Consider the following 14,676-nt stretch of genomic DNA (forward strand, 5'->3'; position numbering starts at 1 on the left):
AATAAAAAAACCCTAGCTCTATTTATACAACTCTAAAATAATAAATATAAACACTAAATATAATTTAAAAAGATACTGATATGATGACAATATCCTATTTTTTTGAACATCAATAAATATAAGATAACCATAAAATAAAATAATAAATTCTAATTACAATAGATAAATATCCTCATTTAAATATCCCTAATAGATAATCATAATATCTTAAATAAACACTAATTATTCTAATAATAATAGTTATCCCATATTCCATCACATAACCTTTGCTTTATGTTAATAAATTGGTTTCATATATTAGATTTCTCGTTTAATTCAACACATAGCATATTCTCTTTTTAATTTTCACAAAGAAAAATTAAATGTAATTAGACGTAACTGATAAACTATACACATACTTTTGAGAGAATTTAATTTAATTATTAGTGGATCCCAAAAAAATTTAAAACTTTAGTTCAGTTCAAAAGACTAAAGTAGAAATAATTTCAACAGTGAAAAAGCCAAAGTATCTTTCACTTATTAATTTTGTTCAAGATACAAAATCATTATTTGTTAATTTACCAATATGAGTTATAAATTACATGAACTAACCTATCAATAATTATACAAAACTTGATATCAGTTATCCAATCATAAGCAGCAACATTAATTGTTAAATTATTAACTTATTAATTCATTAACATTAGTTGTAAATTACTAATAGTTCATGTAATTTACAATTAGTATTAGTAAATTAACAAGTTACCAAATTAATAACTGATGTTATTGCTTGTTTAACAAACTAATATAATTTATAACTTATATTAGTAAATTAACAAGTGATGTAAAAAATTAATAATTAATAATTTTGTATCTCGAATAAAATTATCAAGCGAAAGGTACTTTGGTCTTTTCACCGTTAAAATTATTCTCACTTCAGTCCTTTTGGGCTAAACTAAAATTTTAAATTTTTTGAAACCGACTAATAATTAAGTCAAATACTTGATTCTTAGTTGAAAATTTTTCCCTATCCTTTTCTTTGGTGCGTTTCAAATTGCTTTTGACATTAAACTATTAGAGTGAAAATGATATGTTGTTGACTCTGGAGCTTGGGGCCGGCAATAATAATGCCATATTTTTCTTTGCCTTGTTTTGAAGGACACATTGACTCATTATTTTCTAATACAATAGACTAATACATATTTGAAGGTGTCAATAAGAACTGAAAATGGAGCATAAATAGCATACTTTAAGCAAGTTAATAACCCATACAAATTTACAAAACAATTCACTACCACCAAGCCCAAAGAATGAGAAAGAGTATGTGCAAGAGGTTTCATAAATTGCTTTTGTTGGTGGCTATTGTATTGCTTGAATCAGTGATTTTTCCTCCCAATTCATGGGGAGCTACAGGTGATGAGGCTGGATGCATAGAGAAGGAGAGGAAAGCCTTGCTTCAATTTAAGGATGCTCTTGGGGATAATAATGGCCTTTTCCCATGGTCTTCATGGGGCCATGGACAAAATAGGAGAAATTGTTGTCAATGGGAGGAAGTTTGCTGTAGCAATCGAACAGGTCATGTATTAAAGCTTGACCTTCACAATGATTTCAAACAACCGTATTTGCAAGGTAAGATTAGTTTGTCGTTGATGGAGTTGCAATACTTGATGTATTTCAACCTTAGTTTTAACCCTTTTGACAATAGCTATATCCCTGAGTTTTTTGGCTATCTAACCAACTTAAAGTACCTTGATCTACGAGCTTGTTATTTAAGTAAGCAAATTCCAAGTCAACTTGGACATCTTTCACACCTACAATATCTTGATCTTAGCATTAATAATTTGGAAGGCCCAATCATTTTTCAACTTGGAAATCTCTCACGATTGAGGTATCTTGATCTCTCGCGGAATATATTTCTTGAAGGAGCAATTCCTTATAAACTTGGAGATCTCTCACAATTGCAACATCTTGATCTCTCTCACAATAATCTTGACAGAGAAATACCTTATCAACTTGGAAATCTTTCAAACTTGCAGAGGCTTTTCCTTGAAGATAATAAAGCTTTGAAAATTGATCAACAAAATGGTTATGGAGGTGAGTGGTTGTCTAGTCTTACTTCTTTGACCCATCTTAAGTTGGGGAGTATAACCAATCTCAAGTACTCTCACAACTGGCTACAAATGATTGGAATGCTACCAAACTTGAAAGAAGTGGGCTTATCAGGTATTGGTCTTTCAGACCAATATATCCTTTCATTGCCCTCTTTCAAATTCAATTCCTCCTCTCTTTCTACATTTGATCTATCTGGGAATAATTTCATGTCATCTGCAATATTCTATTGGATTTTAAATGTTAGCCCCAATCTTTTTATGCTTGATCTTCAAGGTAACAAGTTCTTAGAGGATCCCATACCATATAAATTTGGTAGCATCATGAATTCCCTAGAGAATCTAAACCTTGGTTCTAATAAGCTCAAGGGTGGATTAAAATCCTTAGGGAATCTATGTACCTTGCATTCCTTATCCCTATATGATAACCATATAAAAGAAGATCTTTCATCAATTGTTCAAACTTTGCTTCCATATGCCAAATATTCTTTGCAATACCTAGACCTAAGCAATAATCAAATCACTGGCACCTTAGTTGACCTTTCCTCATTCACATCCTTAGAGACATTTGACATTTCAAGAAATTGCTTGGATGGGACAATACCTAATAATCTTCGATTTCCCTCTTCATTGGTATCTTTACATATTTATTCCAACTCTTTAAGAGGTGTTCTCAGAAACTCCCATCTTGATGATATGCCTAACTTTAAATCTTTGCACCTATCTAACAACTCATTGGCTTTGAGATTTACCCATGGTTGGGTCCCATCATTTCAACTACAACTCATATATGTGAGATCTTGTGAGTTGGGTCCCAAATTTCCCCAGTGGTTGCTAACTCAAAATAATTTCACCCATCTTGACATTTCAAATACTGGAATTTCAGATGCTATTCCAAATAGGTTTTCGAGACAATTGACACCAAATCTCAGACACCTAAATGTTTCACTCAACAACATTTTTGGTACAATACCAAATGTTCCTATAAGATTAATACATCCATACTTTATATCTCTAGATCATAATCATTTTAATGGTCCAATTCCACAATTTCTACATAATGTGTCTTCTCTCACAATGTCAAATAATAATTTCTCTGAGCTTCACCTGTTTTTATGTGAAAATGGGCCAAGTGAAAATAGGTTAAGGATATTGGATGTTTTCGATAATCAATTATCTGGACAACTTCCTGATTGTTGGAGTCATTTCAAATCATTAGTCCTTTTGGACTTGAGTAATAACAATTTTTTTGGAGTAATTCCTAGTTCTATTGGTTATTTGCAAAGTCTTCAAATATTAATATTGAGAAACAACAGGTTTACAGAAGGTTTGCCCATTACCTTGAGAAGTTGCTCCAATTTACTAATGCTTGATGTGGGACAAAACAGATTACGAGGATCAATACCTTCATGGATTGGAATTGAATTGCATAAGTTGGAAATCATAATCTTACGAAATAATAACTTCTTTGAAAGTTTACCATCAAATCTTTGTTATTTGTCAAGCATTCGTTTCCTTGATATCTCCTTGAACAATCTATCTGGACAAATACCAAAATGCTTCAAAAACTTTACAGCGATGGCACAAGAGAGTTCTTCTGATCTAGAGGATAGCCTTTTGCAGATAGGCAATACGAGTCTATTGGATGTTTCAAATGAGTTACATGCCTTATTGATGTGGAAAGGTATTGAAAGAATTTTTAAGCATCGATTATTTTTAAAAGGGATTGATCTTTCAAGTAACCTATTAATTGGAAAAATTCCAGCAGAATTGGGAGTTTTAGTTGAAATAGTTGCTTTAAACTTATCAAGAAATCAATTAGAAGGAGAAATTCCATATGAGATTGGATGACTGACATCATTAGATTTTCTTCATTTGTCAAGGAACCATTTCTTTGGACAAATTCCTTCTAGCCTTGCTCAAATTGATCGTCTTGCAATGTTGGATTTGTCACATAACAATCTTTCTGGGAAAATTCCAACTGGCACACAGTTGCAGAGTTTTAATAACTCGAGTTATGAAGGAAATTTTGACCTTTGTGGAAGACCACTTGAGAAAATGTGCCCTCAAACAAGAAAACCTCAAGAGCTTATTAAATTTCAAGAAGACAAGGACATCATGATCACTAAAGAGTTTTATTGGAGCATGACATTTGGATTCATTGTTGGATTTTAGGGGATTTTTGGTTCAATACTTTTCAATCGTTCTTGGAGACATGCCTACTTCAAATTTGTGAACAATTTGACAGACACTATTTATGTTATGGTCACATTGAATACAACAAAGTGCAATAGGTGGCTTAGAGGTTATCTGGTAATAATTTTGCATTTCCTCATTTTTCTTCTTAGCTTTCGCGTTTGTTGCATTAATTAGTCTAATCATTTAGTGTAACCTATTAGTTTCTATCTATTCATGCTTTTAGCTTCTACAAACATAGTATTTTACTAATAACTTTATTTTTAATTATGTATGTGTACTATCTAGATCCTTCTATTTAACGTTCAAGCTTATGTATTTTTTAATTATTATTAATTACTTAAATCAGCTTAATGATGGTTATGGTGACATGATCATGGCTGCTCTTTGTCCAACAGTAAACAAAAAAAAATAATGAACGAAAAACTATTATTTTATTCATAATATGTGTGTGTGTGTGGGTATTTTTTTTTGGGGGGGTTTAAAAAACATAGTTAGTTATATGAAAGATTATCGTTATTAGAAGGGGTTTATCTTTTGTCCTTCTTACTTAAATTCGAAGAATATTAGTCTTTGCTTGGTTGAAATTAACATGATAATCATTCATATCCTTTTATTTAATAAAATTTACTTTTTTTTTGCATTGTAGTGAAATTAATATTGAATTTTTAAAAATAAAGAATTAAATAAATTATTTCCTAGTTTGTTATAATTTTTTTTTAAAAAATTAGTTCATGAAAGTGTAAGACTTAAAGAATATGTCATCACTATTTCTTAGAGACCATGATTCTTTTTGCGAAGCTTAAAAAAATTTACTACATTTTGTAGGTTTTATAAACTTTATTTTATTAATTAATGTAAGAGAAGGGAATGGTGCCAAGTCATTTTCAGGTCACGAAATTTTCCCTTTTGCTTTCTTTTCTCTTTTGCAGGGACAAATGTCTCCAAAGTCTCTCTGATAGGTTTATCTCAATTTTTCTTCCTCTAAACAAATTATTAGAAATGGAATTTAATTCTGTAACTTTTAGTGAGGGCAAATCTTGCAGGTAAAGACAAATCTTTTTACCCTTTACAACTAACAAATAACATTATTGGCCTTAAAAAAAAAAAAACAATCTGTGCTCTAACACTGGCAAGGGTGTTTAAATAATTGACCCAAGTTAATTCCTCTATTTTGTTAATTTTCATTTATAGCTTCTCTATACTCCTCTGTTAAAAAAAAAAAGATTTTAGTGTTTTAAAATATAATTAATGAATCATTTTCAAAAATGTCTTTAATAAATAATTCATTATATATGATTTTTAATTGAAATACTAACCTATTAAATAAATATAAATATAGAAAGTTAGTGTTAGTTTAAAGACAATTAATTAATTTATTGAGGATGATATTCAGTTAAAAATAACTTACATTTTTGAAAAGAGTATATGTTTTGCAAAATACAACTATGAGTATCTTCATGTTTTTTTACATGTTGCAGGACAAACCAAGGTGAACAAAGCATCTTCATGGTTGACTGATGTGCAAGACAAGGGACTTGGATTGAGAGTCTGCGGTGAAGCCATTATGTTATGTTAATTATCAGTTTTCAAATTAAATAATGAAAAGTTAAACCATGTTGACCAGGGTTTGAAATAGTATATGTACTCTTATTTTGCATTTTTTTAGTGTATAATTATAATGACAATGAATGTTATATATATCCAGGGATAATGAGAATCAAGCTTTAAATGAAAGAATTAATCACAGTTAGCTTCTTGATAAAAAATTTTGAAAATGAATTACAAATGTCAATTTAAATAATTATAAATTTAATAATTTTAATTGCAAATAGAATACTTAGATTGTAACAGTAACTCTAAGTTTATAGTCAGATTTTAATTCGCAATTATCTAAATCAATATTTATAACTTCTGGCCAAAAAGAAAATCAATATTTGTAACTTGTTTTATTTAAAAAAAAATTTGTCAAGTACTTAATTATTATTAATTTATTAATCTTTATAGAACTTTGTTGTCATCCTCTCTTATTTCTATGTTGATCTCATCAACCATCAAATTTTGGGCTCAAGTTATTTGACGCATCATATCAGGCAAACAATTGTTATTTCATTTTATCTAGTCCTTTCTCGGCCTAATTAGTTAACTGATTTATGTAAATTAAAAAAATTAAGTCTGGTAAGTATTTGTAAAAAAATCTGTTAGTTTTTCAAAAATATCTCTTCTTTTAATCATTTCCGTTAGAGCATTGTCATCATAACGTATAGATCATACAAGAATACAATTATAAATATATTTTAAAAAATATAATAAATATAGAGATAAAAAAAGATTCAGATTTTACGTTTAAGACAAAAAAGAAAAAACTCTCGATTATCTTCTATCTATATTTACGGCCAGAGGGTGTGTTTATATATATAGACTGAAATGAAACTTAAAAAAAAAAATTGTAGATTATAAATATCATTGAAGCTTATAAAAAAAATTCAATTACAAATTAGATTTTTTTTTTTTTGAGTAAAAGGGGATTCATTAAATCAAGTGAAAACTGTGCAAGTTTGCAATCAAACCATAAGAGAAATTAACACATTACAGTAAAGTAGTGATAGTGGAAAAAGAGCCTAAAGAATGATTGACAATGATTCTAATATGCGAAAGCACATCATTTTTCAAAAAGCTCTCCTTAGTGAAGATGCACCTGTTTCGGAGTTCCCATAGCTTCCAGCAAGTAATACTAATGCCAATCTTTCAGGATGTATCAAGACAAGGATTGTGTAGGTAGTCAATGAACCAAGAGCTGATAGTCTTCCTATAGAAATCAATACACATGTCTAAGGGAAGAATTTTCTTCCAGACTGATGCAGCAAGAGGACATGCTTTAAGAGAATGATTAATATCTTCAAGTGGGCTATTACAAAGGGAGTATTGCACATGTTGAGTAAATTTCCTGTGAGCTCTTTCTAAGTTGGTAAGTAATCTCCCTTTAAGCATTAACCAAATAAAGGTTCTCACTCTTTGGGCCATTAGTAGCTTCCAAACTTTAGAGTATTGCTTTGATTATTCCAATTAAGGGATTGTGAGGCCTCATAAGCTAATTTGACAGTAAAATCTCCCTTACTTGTGAGGTTCCAAAAACATGAAGGGCTCTCAAAATCATCCTAACTGATATGGATGTTGGCAATCTAATGCAAAATGCTATCAGGAAGAAGATGAGCAAAAGAATCCCATTTCCATCTCCCCTCATTATCCCTAAAGTTCCGAGATAGGCTTTGAAAGACTTTGTTCACCTATTTCAGCATATGATACATTTTTCAATGGTCCAGTATCACCAACCCAATAATCAACCAAAATCTGATGGACTTACCATTGCCTGGCTTCCACTTAACATGCATCATTGTGTCTTGCCAATTTTTGCAATATTTCTAAGAAAATGAGAGCATTTACTTCTGTTTACATCCTGTAAGACATTGCCCTGGAGCTAATACTTGCTTCATAGTACTCGAACCCAAAAAGATTTGGTTCTGCAATAATCTGTAGCCTAATTTTGAGAGGAATGCTCTATTTTGTGCTTCAAGGGATAGAATCCCACATCCTCCATTTTTAAGGGGTTGACAAAGATCCTGCCATTTAACTAAATTGATACCATGATGATCAGCTGAATGACCCCATATGAATTGACGGATGACTTTCTCAATTTGGTTGCAACAAGTGGTTGGAAAGTATGGTACTTTATATAGTGTAGAGGGGGATAGAGGTAAGGACAGACTTGGCAAGAGTTATGCGGCTAGCTAAGGAAAGAGATTTGCTCTTCCATCCAGCTAGCTTTTGGTTGAGTCTTTCAAGAATGTAGTTGTAAGTTTGAGAGCTGACCCTGCCATTAATTAAATGTACACCAAGATAGTGACCAAGGAACTCAGTACGTTGAAAACCTAAGGATTGACAGACAGAAGCACAGGTGGCAGCAGAGATGTTTCTTGAGAAATAGACTTGGGTTTTAGCTTGATTTACAGTCTGCCTACAGGAGAGGCTAAATTGATGCAACACTCTCTTAATAGCATTCACATGGGTTTCAGAAGTGTCTCCAAAGAGTATAAGGTCATTCACAAAAAAAAAAGATGAGAGAGAGGAACACCTTTGCAACCCAATTTAATGGGATGCCAATTCTTATTTGCTACTTCAGCAACAATAGCCTGAGAAAGTCTTTCCATGCACAAGACAAAGATATATGGTGATAATGGGTCCCCTTGCCTTATACCTCTCATTGGTGAAAAGGGAGGGGAAGGTTGGCCATTCCACAACACTTACATTGTAGAAGTGGTAAGACATTTCATAATGAGATTAATCAAAGAAGAGGGTAACTTAGCATCTCTCAGAGTGTCTTTAATAAAGTCCATCTTAACTTATCAAAGGCTTTTTTTAAGTCTACCTTAATTGCCATCCACCCCAATTACAAATTAGATATTACAAGTAGCAGATGCACCCATTTAGAGACATCATGGGTTATGCTAAATTTATGTTGCATAGAGATTGGCTTGTAACTGTAAATAAGATGTTAATTGAGGGTTAGTAGAGGAGGAACTCATTCAACTTTTTTACAAAGTCATAAGCTTCTGAAAACTTTTCTACTTTGCTAAATTAATTAAAATTATCATTCCATGAATTCCTTAATATAAGGAAATTTAAGATTTTTTTTAACTTTTTCCTACTTTTCTACTCTTCAACATGAATAATCTTCTTCTTGCTGAGAGCTTGAACACTATAGTTGAGATTAATATAATTAATATTGATGTATATCAAACCACTTTAAAATATTATATACATCATTTTCCAAGATATAATCAGAACTTGTAAGGTTAATTGCAGTAGAAAAGGGAGATAATAATTATATATGAAATTCAAACATAATTTTAGAAAAGGATTAATTAGATGAACTTGATCAAAAAGACTCGAGAATCCATATATTCAATAACAGCAACAATAATAATTATAATTAGGCCACTAGCGCATTTGAATTTAGCAGAAGAAGCTGGTATCTTGCAATGTGACAAACCTTAATTTCAATTCTACTGAAAAATGTATTGATCGTATTTCATATAGGATTGCATGCAATAAAAAGACACCGTAACTATGAGCAATAAAAAAAAATAATTTTCATTAGCTCGAGTCCCACAAACATTATTAGAAGGGAATTGTCCGAAACCTATGACCTAAACCATGTACCTTTTAGAAATTGTTTTTTTATTATGCACATGTATTCTTTTATTAGATACAATTGGAGAGGTTATTGGATAACAAATATAAGCGCATCTCTCAATGATTTGAAAATAGTTAAGGATGGCAATTTGGGTCAATTAAGTATCTTTTATTAGATACGGCAGGCCTAATCAGGATGTTAAGCCCATACCCAATTACAAGAATCCCAAGTGGGTTCACGGCCCAATGACATCTTTGTTTCGTTTTTTAAAAATAAAAAGAACCACCTTTTAATTTTATTTTTTAAACCCACAAATTTAAGAAATTTTGAGGTTGTTTGTGAAATGCTTTAAAAATAATCAGAAAAAAATTCATACTTTTTATTTTGAAAAATCTGGTCTGAGTAGGTCTTGGTTATGTCAAGATGCACTTGTAAATTAAAAATTATGATATTATTGCAATTAAACAAAAACAAATTTATACATATATAGTAAAAATAAATAATTTTTAAAGAATATAAAAAAAAGTTTGGCTAAAACAAATGGGCCTAAAAACTTATGGAATATTGCAAAAAAAAAAAACAAACAAACAAACGAACGAACGAACGAACGAACGAACGAACGAACGAACAAAACAAATTGCGGATAAAGAAGCAGGGTCAGTACAAGAGCCATTACTATTAATAGAACATAGCACTGTACATAGTGCTGATACATAATTTAGTGATTTGTTTCAAAATTGATATATTTTTATCTAATAACACACACATCATATATAGAGACAATTCATGAGCTTGTTTCACAGTATTGATGTAACTAGGAACCAGCTTTGGTATTTGTAGGACCATAAATCTTCGTCCAATAGCAGCATCCACATGTTCACCAAGTTTTGCAAGATGGGCCATCCTCCTTTGCCACAACTTTGAAGGGTTTGGTTGATTTGGGTTTTCTTCTTGATCAACTAATTCATCATTTTCGAACAGCTTAATATTTTTCTCATCTGAATCTATGATTATCTGCTTCAATCGGTCCACCACCTGACTCATCCTTGGTCGCTCTTTCGCGCTCTTACTCGGGCAATCATCGGCAACCCTGGCGATATCCTGCGGTCTATTGATGGAATAATTTCCATCAAGTCTTGGATCAATTATCAAGCTAAAGCTTTTGCTGTTAACAGGATGCCGTTTCACTCACTCCAAAAGTTTCTGCTTCGCCTTTGGCCGGTTTCGATCCAACGATTGCCTCCCTGTAAGAATTTCATAGAGAACCACGCCAAAGCTCCACACATCACTCTTTGTAGTGAGATGGCCTGTTTCAATGTAATCAGGAGCAGCATAGCCATACTATTACCTGATACTCAAATGTTGGTCAAGAGTTATTACACATTAGATATAATGAATTTTGAACTTTTTTTCTATTTCACTAGTGCTTGGGGTCCCAGAATGTCAAAGCAAATATAAAGAACATAACACTTACAGCGGTTGAAACATGAGTGTGCCCGGGCATTGGCCCTTGCCTTGCAAGTCCGAAATCAGAAAGTTTTGGCCTAAAATTTTCGTCCAGTAATACATTTGAGGTTTTAAAATCTCTATATATCACATGCAGAATATGCATACATGTTAAAAAGATGATTTAAAACCAAAACTTGGAATAAAAAGAACCAAGAAATATGAACAGCAGTGGCATTCATATTATGTGATTTTTTTATTAATTACTTTATCCAGCTCTAATATGAACCTGAACTTCCAATTCTTCATTGAGATAAGCTAACACTTGAGCTGCTCCAACTGATATTTCAAGTCTTGTTTTCCAAGTAAGAGCATCAGGCAACTTATTAAAAAGATGATATTCCAAACTTTAATTCGACATTTATTCATATACAAGCAGTCTCTGAATCCCTCTTTCAATATCCACATGACTATGCGAACAATTCATGTAAGATTGGCTATCTCTTTTGGCAACCTCTCAATAAGTTATTATTAACTAATTTATGTTTCTTGAAGAAAGTTAGTTAAACTCTTAATTTTCTAAAAAAATTACAATTTTTTAATTGTGCTCTTGAGTGTAATAAAAAAGACATTTGACTTATTCAAAATAACTTCATTAATTACGTAATAAAGTAATGGTATAATTTAAAAAAAATATAACACCTTCCAAACACCCTATTTTTTGGATGAAGAAAATTTTTTAGAAAAGAACTTATATTGTGGTCTGGGGAAAATATCTCTATGGGATTGACTAATTAGGGGATAATTAGGTAAATGGGAAAAAAAGGGTAATCTAGAAATTTACTAATATCTTTGTAATACTTCTCTGAGCAAATTAGGCCAATTAAAGGGATAAAGGCTTATTAAGTTACGGTTGGATAACACCCAAATTGAAGTTCGGGCCATCCAAAACTCAATTTTGGGTGTGAAAAACTTATTTAGAATATGAGAAGCATTACCTTAAATTAATGTAATATTATATAATTATCAATCACTCGCCATTGCAATTGCCAAAATATGTGGCATAAGTAAAGGCTTAGAATTGTGTTATCATCTGGTTATAAGAATGTGAAAGTGTTTACTAATTGCACTACAACAATTAGTCTAATATTTTGATATTCATGTAAGAGCCACTCCTTTTGAGATGCCATCAACAAATGTTGTGACCTGCTTTTTTTTAACTTGTAATACTTCTATAAATTTTATTTATCATTATTTTAAGTATACTGTTGACAGTTTAGCTAGGCATAGCTTTACCTTAATCATGTTTTCTATATCTTTAATTAACCCTCACCTTTTATCATCGAAGGCAATGGTTGATGAAAGTTTAGTATGGCTTTGTTTTGGGTTGGTAATTATTTTGTATTGTTTTTAGTTCCTTTGAATATATGTTTTCCCTTTTCAATTCAAAAAACAAAAAATAAAAATTTATACTGTTGTAAGTTCAAGAATTTTAATTACTAATCAAATTTTTATGTTTTAAATGTAAATTCTTAACCTTCAATTGAAATTTTCATTTTAAATTGATGGTATTTGCAAACTATTTTTAAAAAAAATGTCAGAAATCTAAATATTAGTTAATTGAATTTTAAGACTTAATTATCACTCTCTACGTACAATTTTTAGGTTTCTCAAATGAGAATAAAATCAGATTAGTAAATTCCATTAATTATATATAGATTTCTCCACATACGATTCTTAATCAAAGATGGGCTATCCTCTTTTGGCATATTTCTGATGTGATTGACGGACCAGGGCATAATTAGGTAAATGGTTGGAAAAGGGGTAGTTTGGGAATTTACTAATATATATCTTTATAATATTTGTCAGAATAAATTACCAACTAGAGGGATAAATGCAGTTATGCTTGGATAACACCAAAACCTCAATTCGGGGTGTGAAAATCTTATTTAGATTATTTTAGAAGTTAAGGAATTAATATATTTAGCTAAAAAGGTCTTTAAAAAAGCTTATGAAACAAAACCTAGGTTAGGATTGAAGCAAGGAATTCTTACTTCTTAAAAAAAAACTTTTGAACCAAAGTCTACGTTATTAATTTATTTTAAATTTTTAAAATGTAAAATTTTTAATTAACAATATTTCTAAAAATTTAGTAAATAATAAAGCATGATGGTGTTGTACAATTCATAAAGCTTACTCCATCTAGTGGGATAAGGCTTGTTGTTATTATTGTATGAATTATCAATTTATTTTAAATTTTTAGAATTTAAATATTAAGTTTTATCAATTTATTTTATATTTTTATAATTTACAATACTTAATTACATATGAAATTTTTTATTTTGAAATTATAATTTAAAGTGTAATATTTTTAAAAAAGAAAAAATTAAAAATAAAAATATTTATCATAAATTTCATATTTTTTTTTATTTTTATATATCTAAACTTTCTTTTGAATTTTATTATTTAAATAAATTTTTGTTTGTTAAATTTTAAAAAAATATTTAAACATAAATCACGTCGCCCTAATTTCAATTCATAAATTTCAATTTATTTTAACTTCAATTTTACAATTTTTAATCCAAACACCCTATTAGTCAGTCATGCTGGGAATAATGCCCAGAAATTGCTGGGAAATTAACATGCCCATAGTTGTTATCAATCTTTTCCCTTTTTTGTTGGATGTCCTTTTTTTGGTTCGTTTTGTTTCAGAAACATCTACGAAGTCTCCTCTCTCCATGGAAATTTGGCAGTACTTTCATAGATATTTTGGTTATAATTTTGCTTGCCTTGGTTTGAGGAAGACTTTGACTATTTAACTCATGGTTTGACGATATAGGAATAATAAAACTTATATTAAAATATAGTCTCAATTTTCATCACTTTATTGTTTTTTTTATTTTTAGGTGGTAGTAGTAGTTGTCAGTTTAGTAAACCAAAGATCATTAATGAAATCATGAAATATTTTCGCTGAAGAACTTTACAAAAATCACAAGTGATATATATAAAGAGATTAACAAGTACATCACCCTCTAGTATATTTAAAAGTAAAAGTAAGGAGTGGGAATATATATGAATTTTTATATTAACAGGTTAAAAACTTAATAAGTTCTAAAAACATATTCACAAATAAATTTAAGGAGTGGCAATCTAAGAGTCTGTTTTGTTTTGTTTTCTATTTTTTAAAGAAAGCCATTTATAAAGCTAATTTTTAAAAGTTGTTTTTCAAAAGCAAAACAAAAAAAAATATTTTTGATTAGGTTGATTTGAAAACAATTTTCAAATTAAAATATAACCTATAGTGGTTAATAATAGTCTATAATTGTAGTTGACCATAATTAAAAGTAGTCTATAGTAATCAAATGTAGTCTTTTAAAAAAAACAAAAATAGCTCTAAAATGTTTCCTTTTTGTTTTTTTTAAAATAGTTATAAAAATATTGAAATTCAAAAATATTTATCCAAAAGATTTTTAATTTTTTAAGAAATAAAGCCTTTTTAAATTTACAACTATGCCATAATAGTTATATTAATTAATTTTAATTAATTAAGCGTAGTGATACAAAATTCCAATAATTGATTTGCAATTGGATAGAGCTTGAATTAATTAAAGAGCCCACTGAAGCGGAGTTAGAAATAGGGCCATGCAAAACAAAAACAAAAACAAAATAAAAATAAAACCCGGTTTGCCCAGTCTGACCCATCAAGACTCGGATTGACCCTACTTGAAAAAACAACCTGATGAAAGGACTAGA

At 30.1% G+C, this 14,676-nt stretch overlaps 1 protein-coding gene and 1 pseudogene across 1 annotated transcript; one reads left to right on the top strand and one right to left on the bottom strand.

Annotated features, from left to right (window-relative positions):
- The first annotated feature begins 1,301 nt into the window (after positions 1–1,301).
- On the top strand, positions 1,302–5,862 carry LOC129289062 (receptor-like protein EIX1). The gene is made up of 2 exons (XM_054925884.1): positions 1,302–2,364; positions 5,765–5,862. The coding sequence occupies exons 1-2, from the start codon at positions 1,302–1,304 to the stop codon at positions 5,860–5,862; spliced, it is 1,161 nt and encodes a 386-aa protein (XP_054781859.1).
- A 1,603-nt stretch (positions 5,863–7,465) lies between these two features.
- On the bottom strand, positions 7,466–11,383 carry LOC129289063 (probable serine/threonine-protein kinase PBL19; annotated as a pseudogene).
- Positions 11,384–14,676: the final 3,293 nt, after the last annotated feature.

Source organism: Prosopis cineraria, unplaced genomic scaffold, assembly GCF_029017545.1.
Source record: "Prosopis cineraria cultivar Desert tree isolate PC_DT_omini unplaced genomic scaffold, ASM2901754v1 PC12, whole genome shotgun sequence".
In the NCBI taxonomy this organism is placed as follows: domain Eukaryota; kingdom Viridiplantae; phylum Streptophyta; class Magnoliopsida; order Fabales; family Fabaceae; genus Prosopis; species Prosopis cineraria.

What these genes read in the sequence shown, in the direction of transcription:
- LOC129289062 (XM_054925884.1), top strand. Translation starts at nt 1,302, where the DNA reads ATGTGCAAGAGGTTTCATAAATTGCTTTTGTTGGTGGCTATTGTATTG. An exon ending in TTTTATGCTTGATCTTCAAG is followed by an intron (nt 2,365 to 5,764) that starts GTAACAAGTTCT and finishes TACATGTTGCAG; the next exon opens with GACAAACCAAGGTGAACAAA.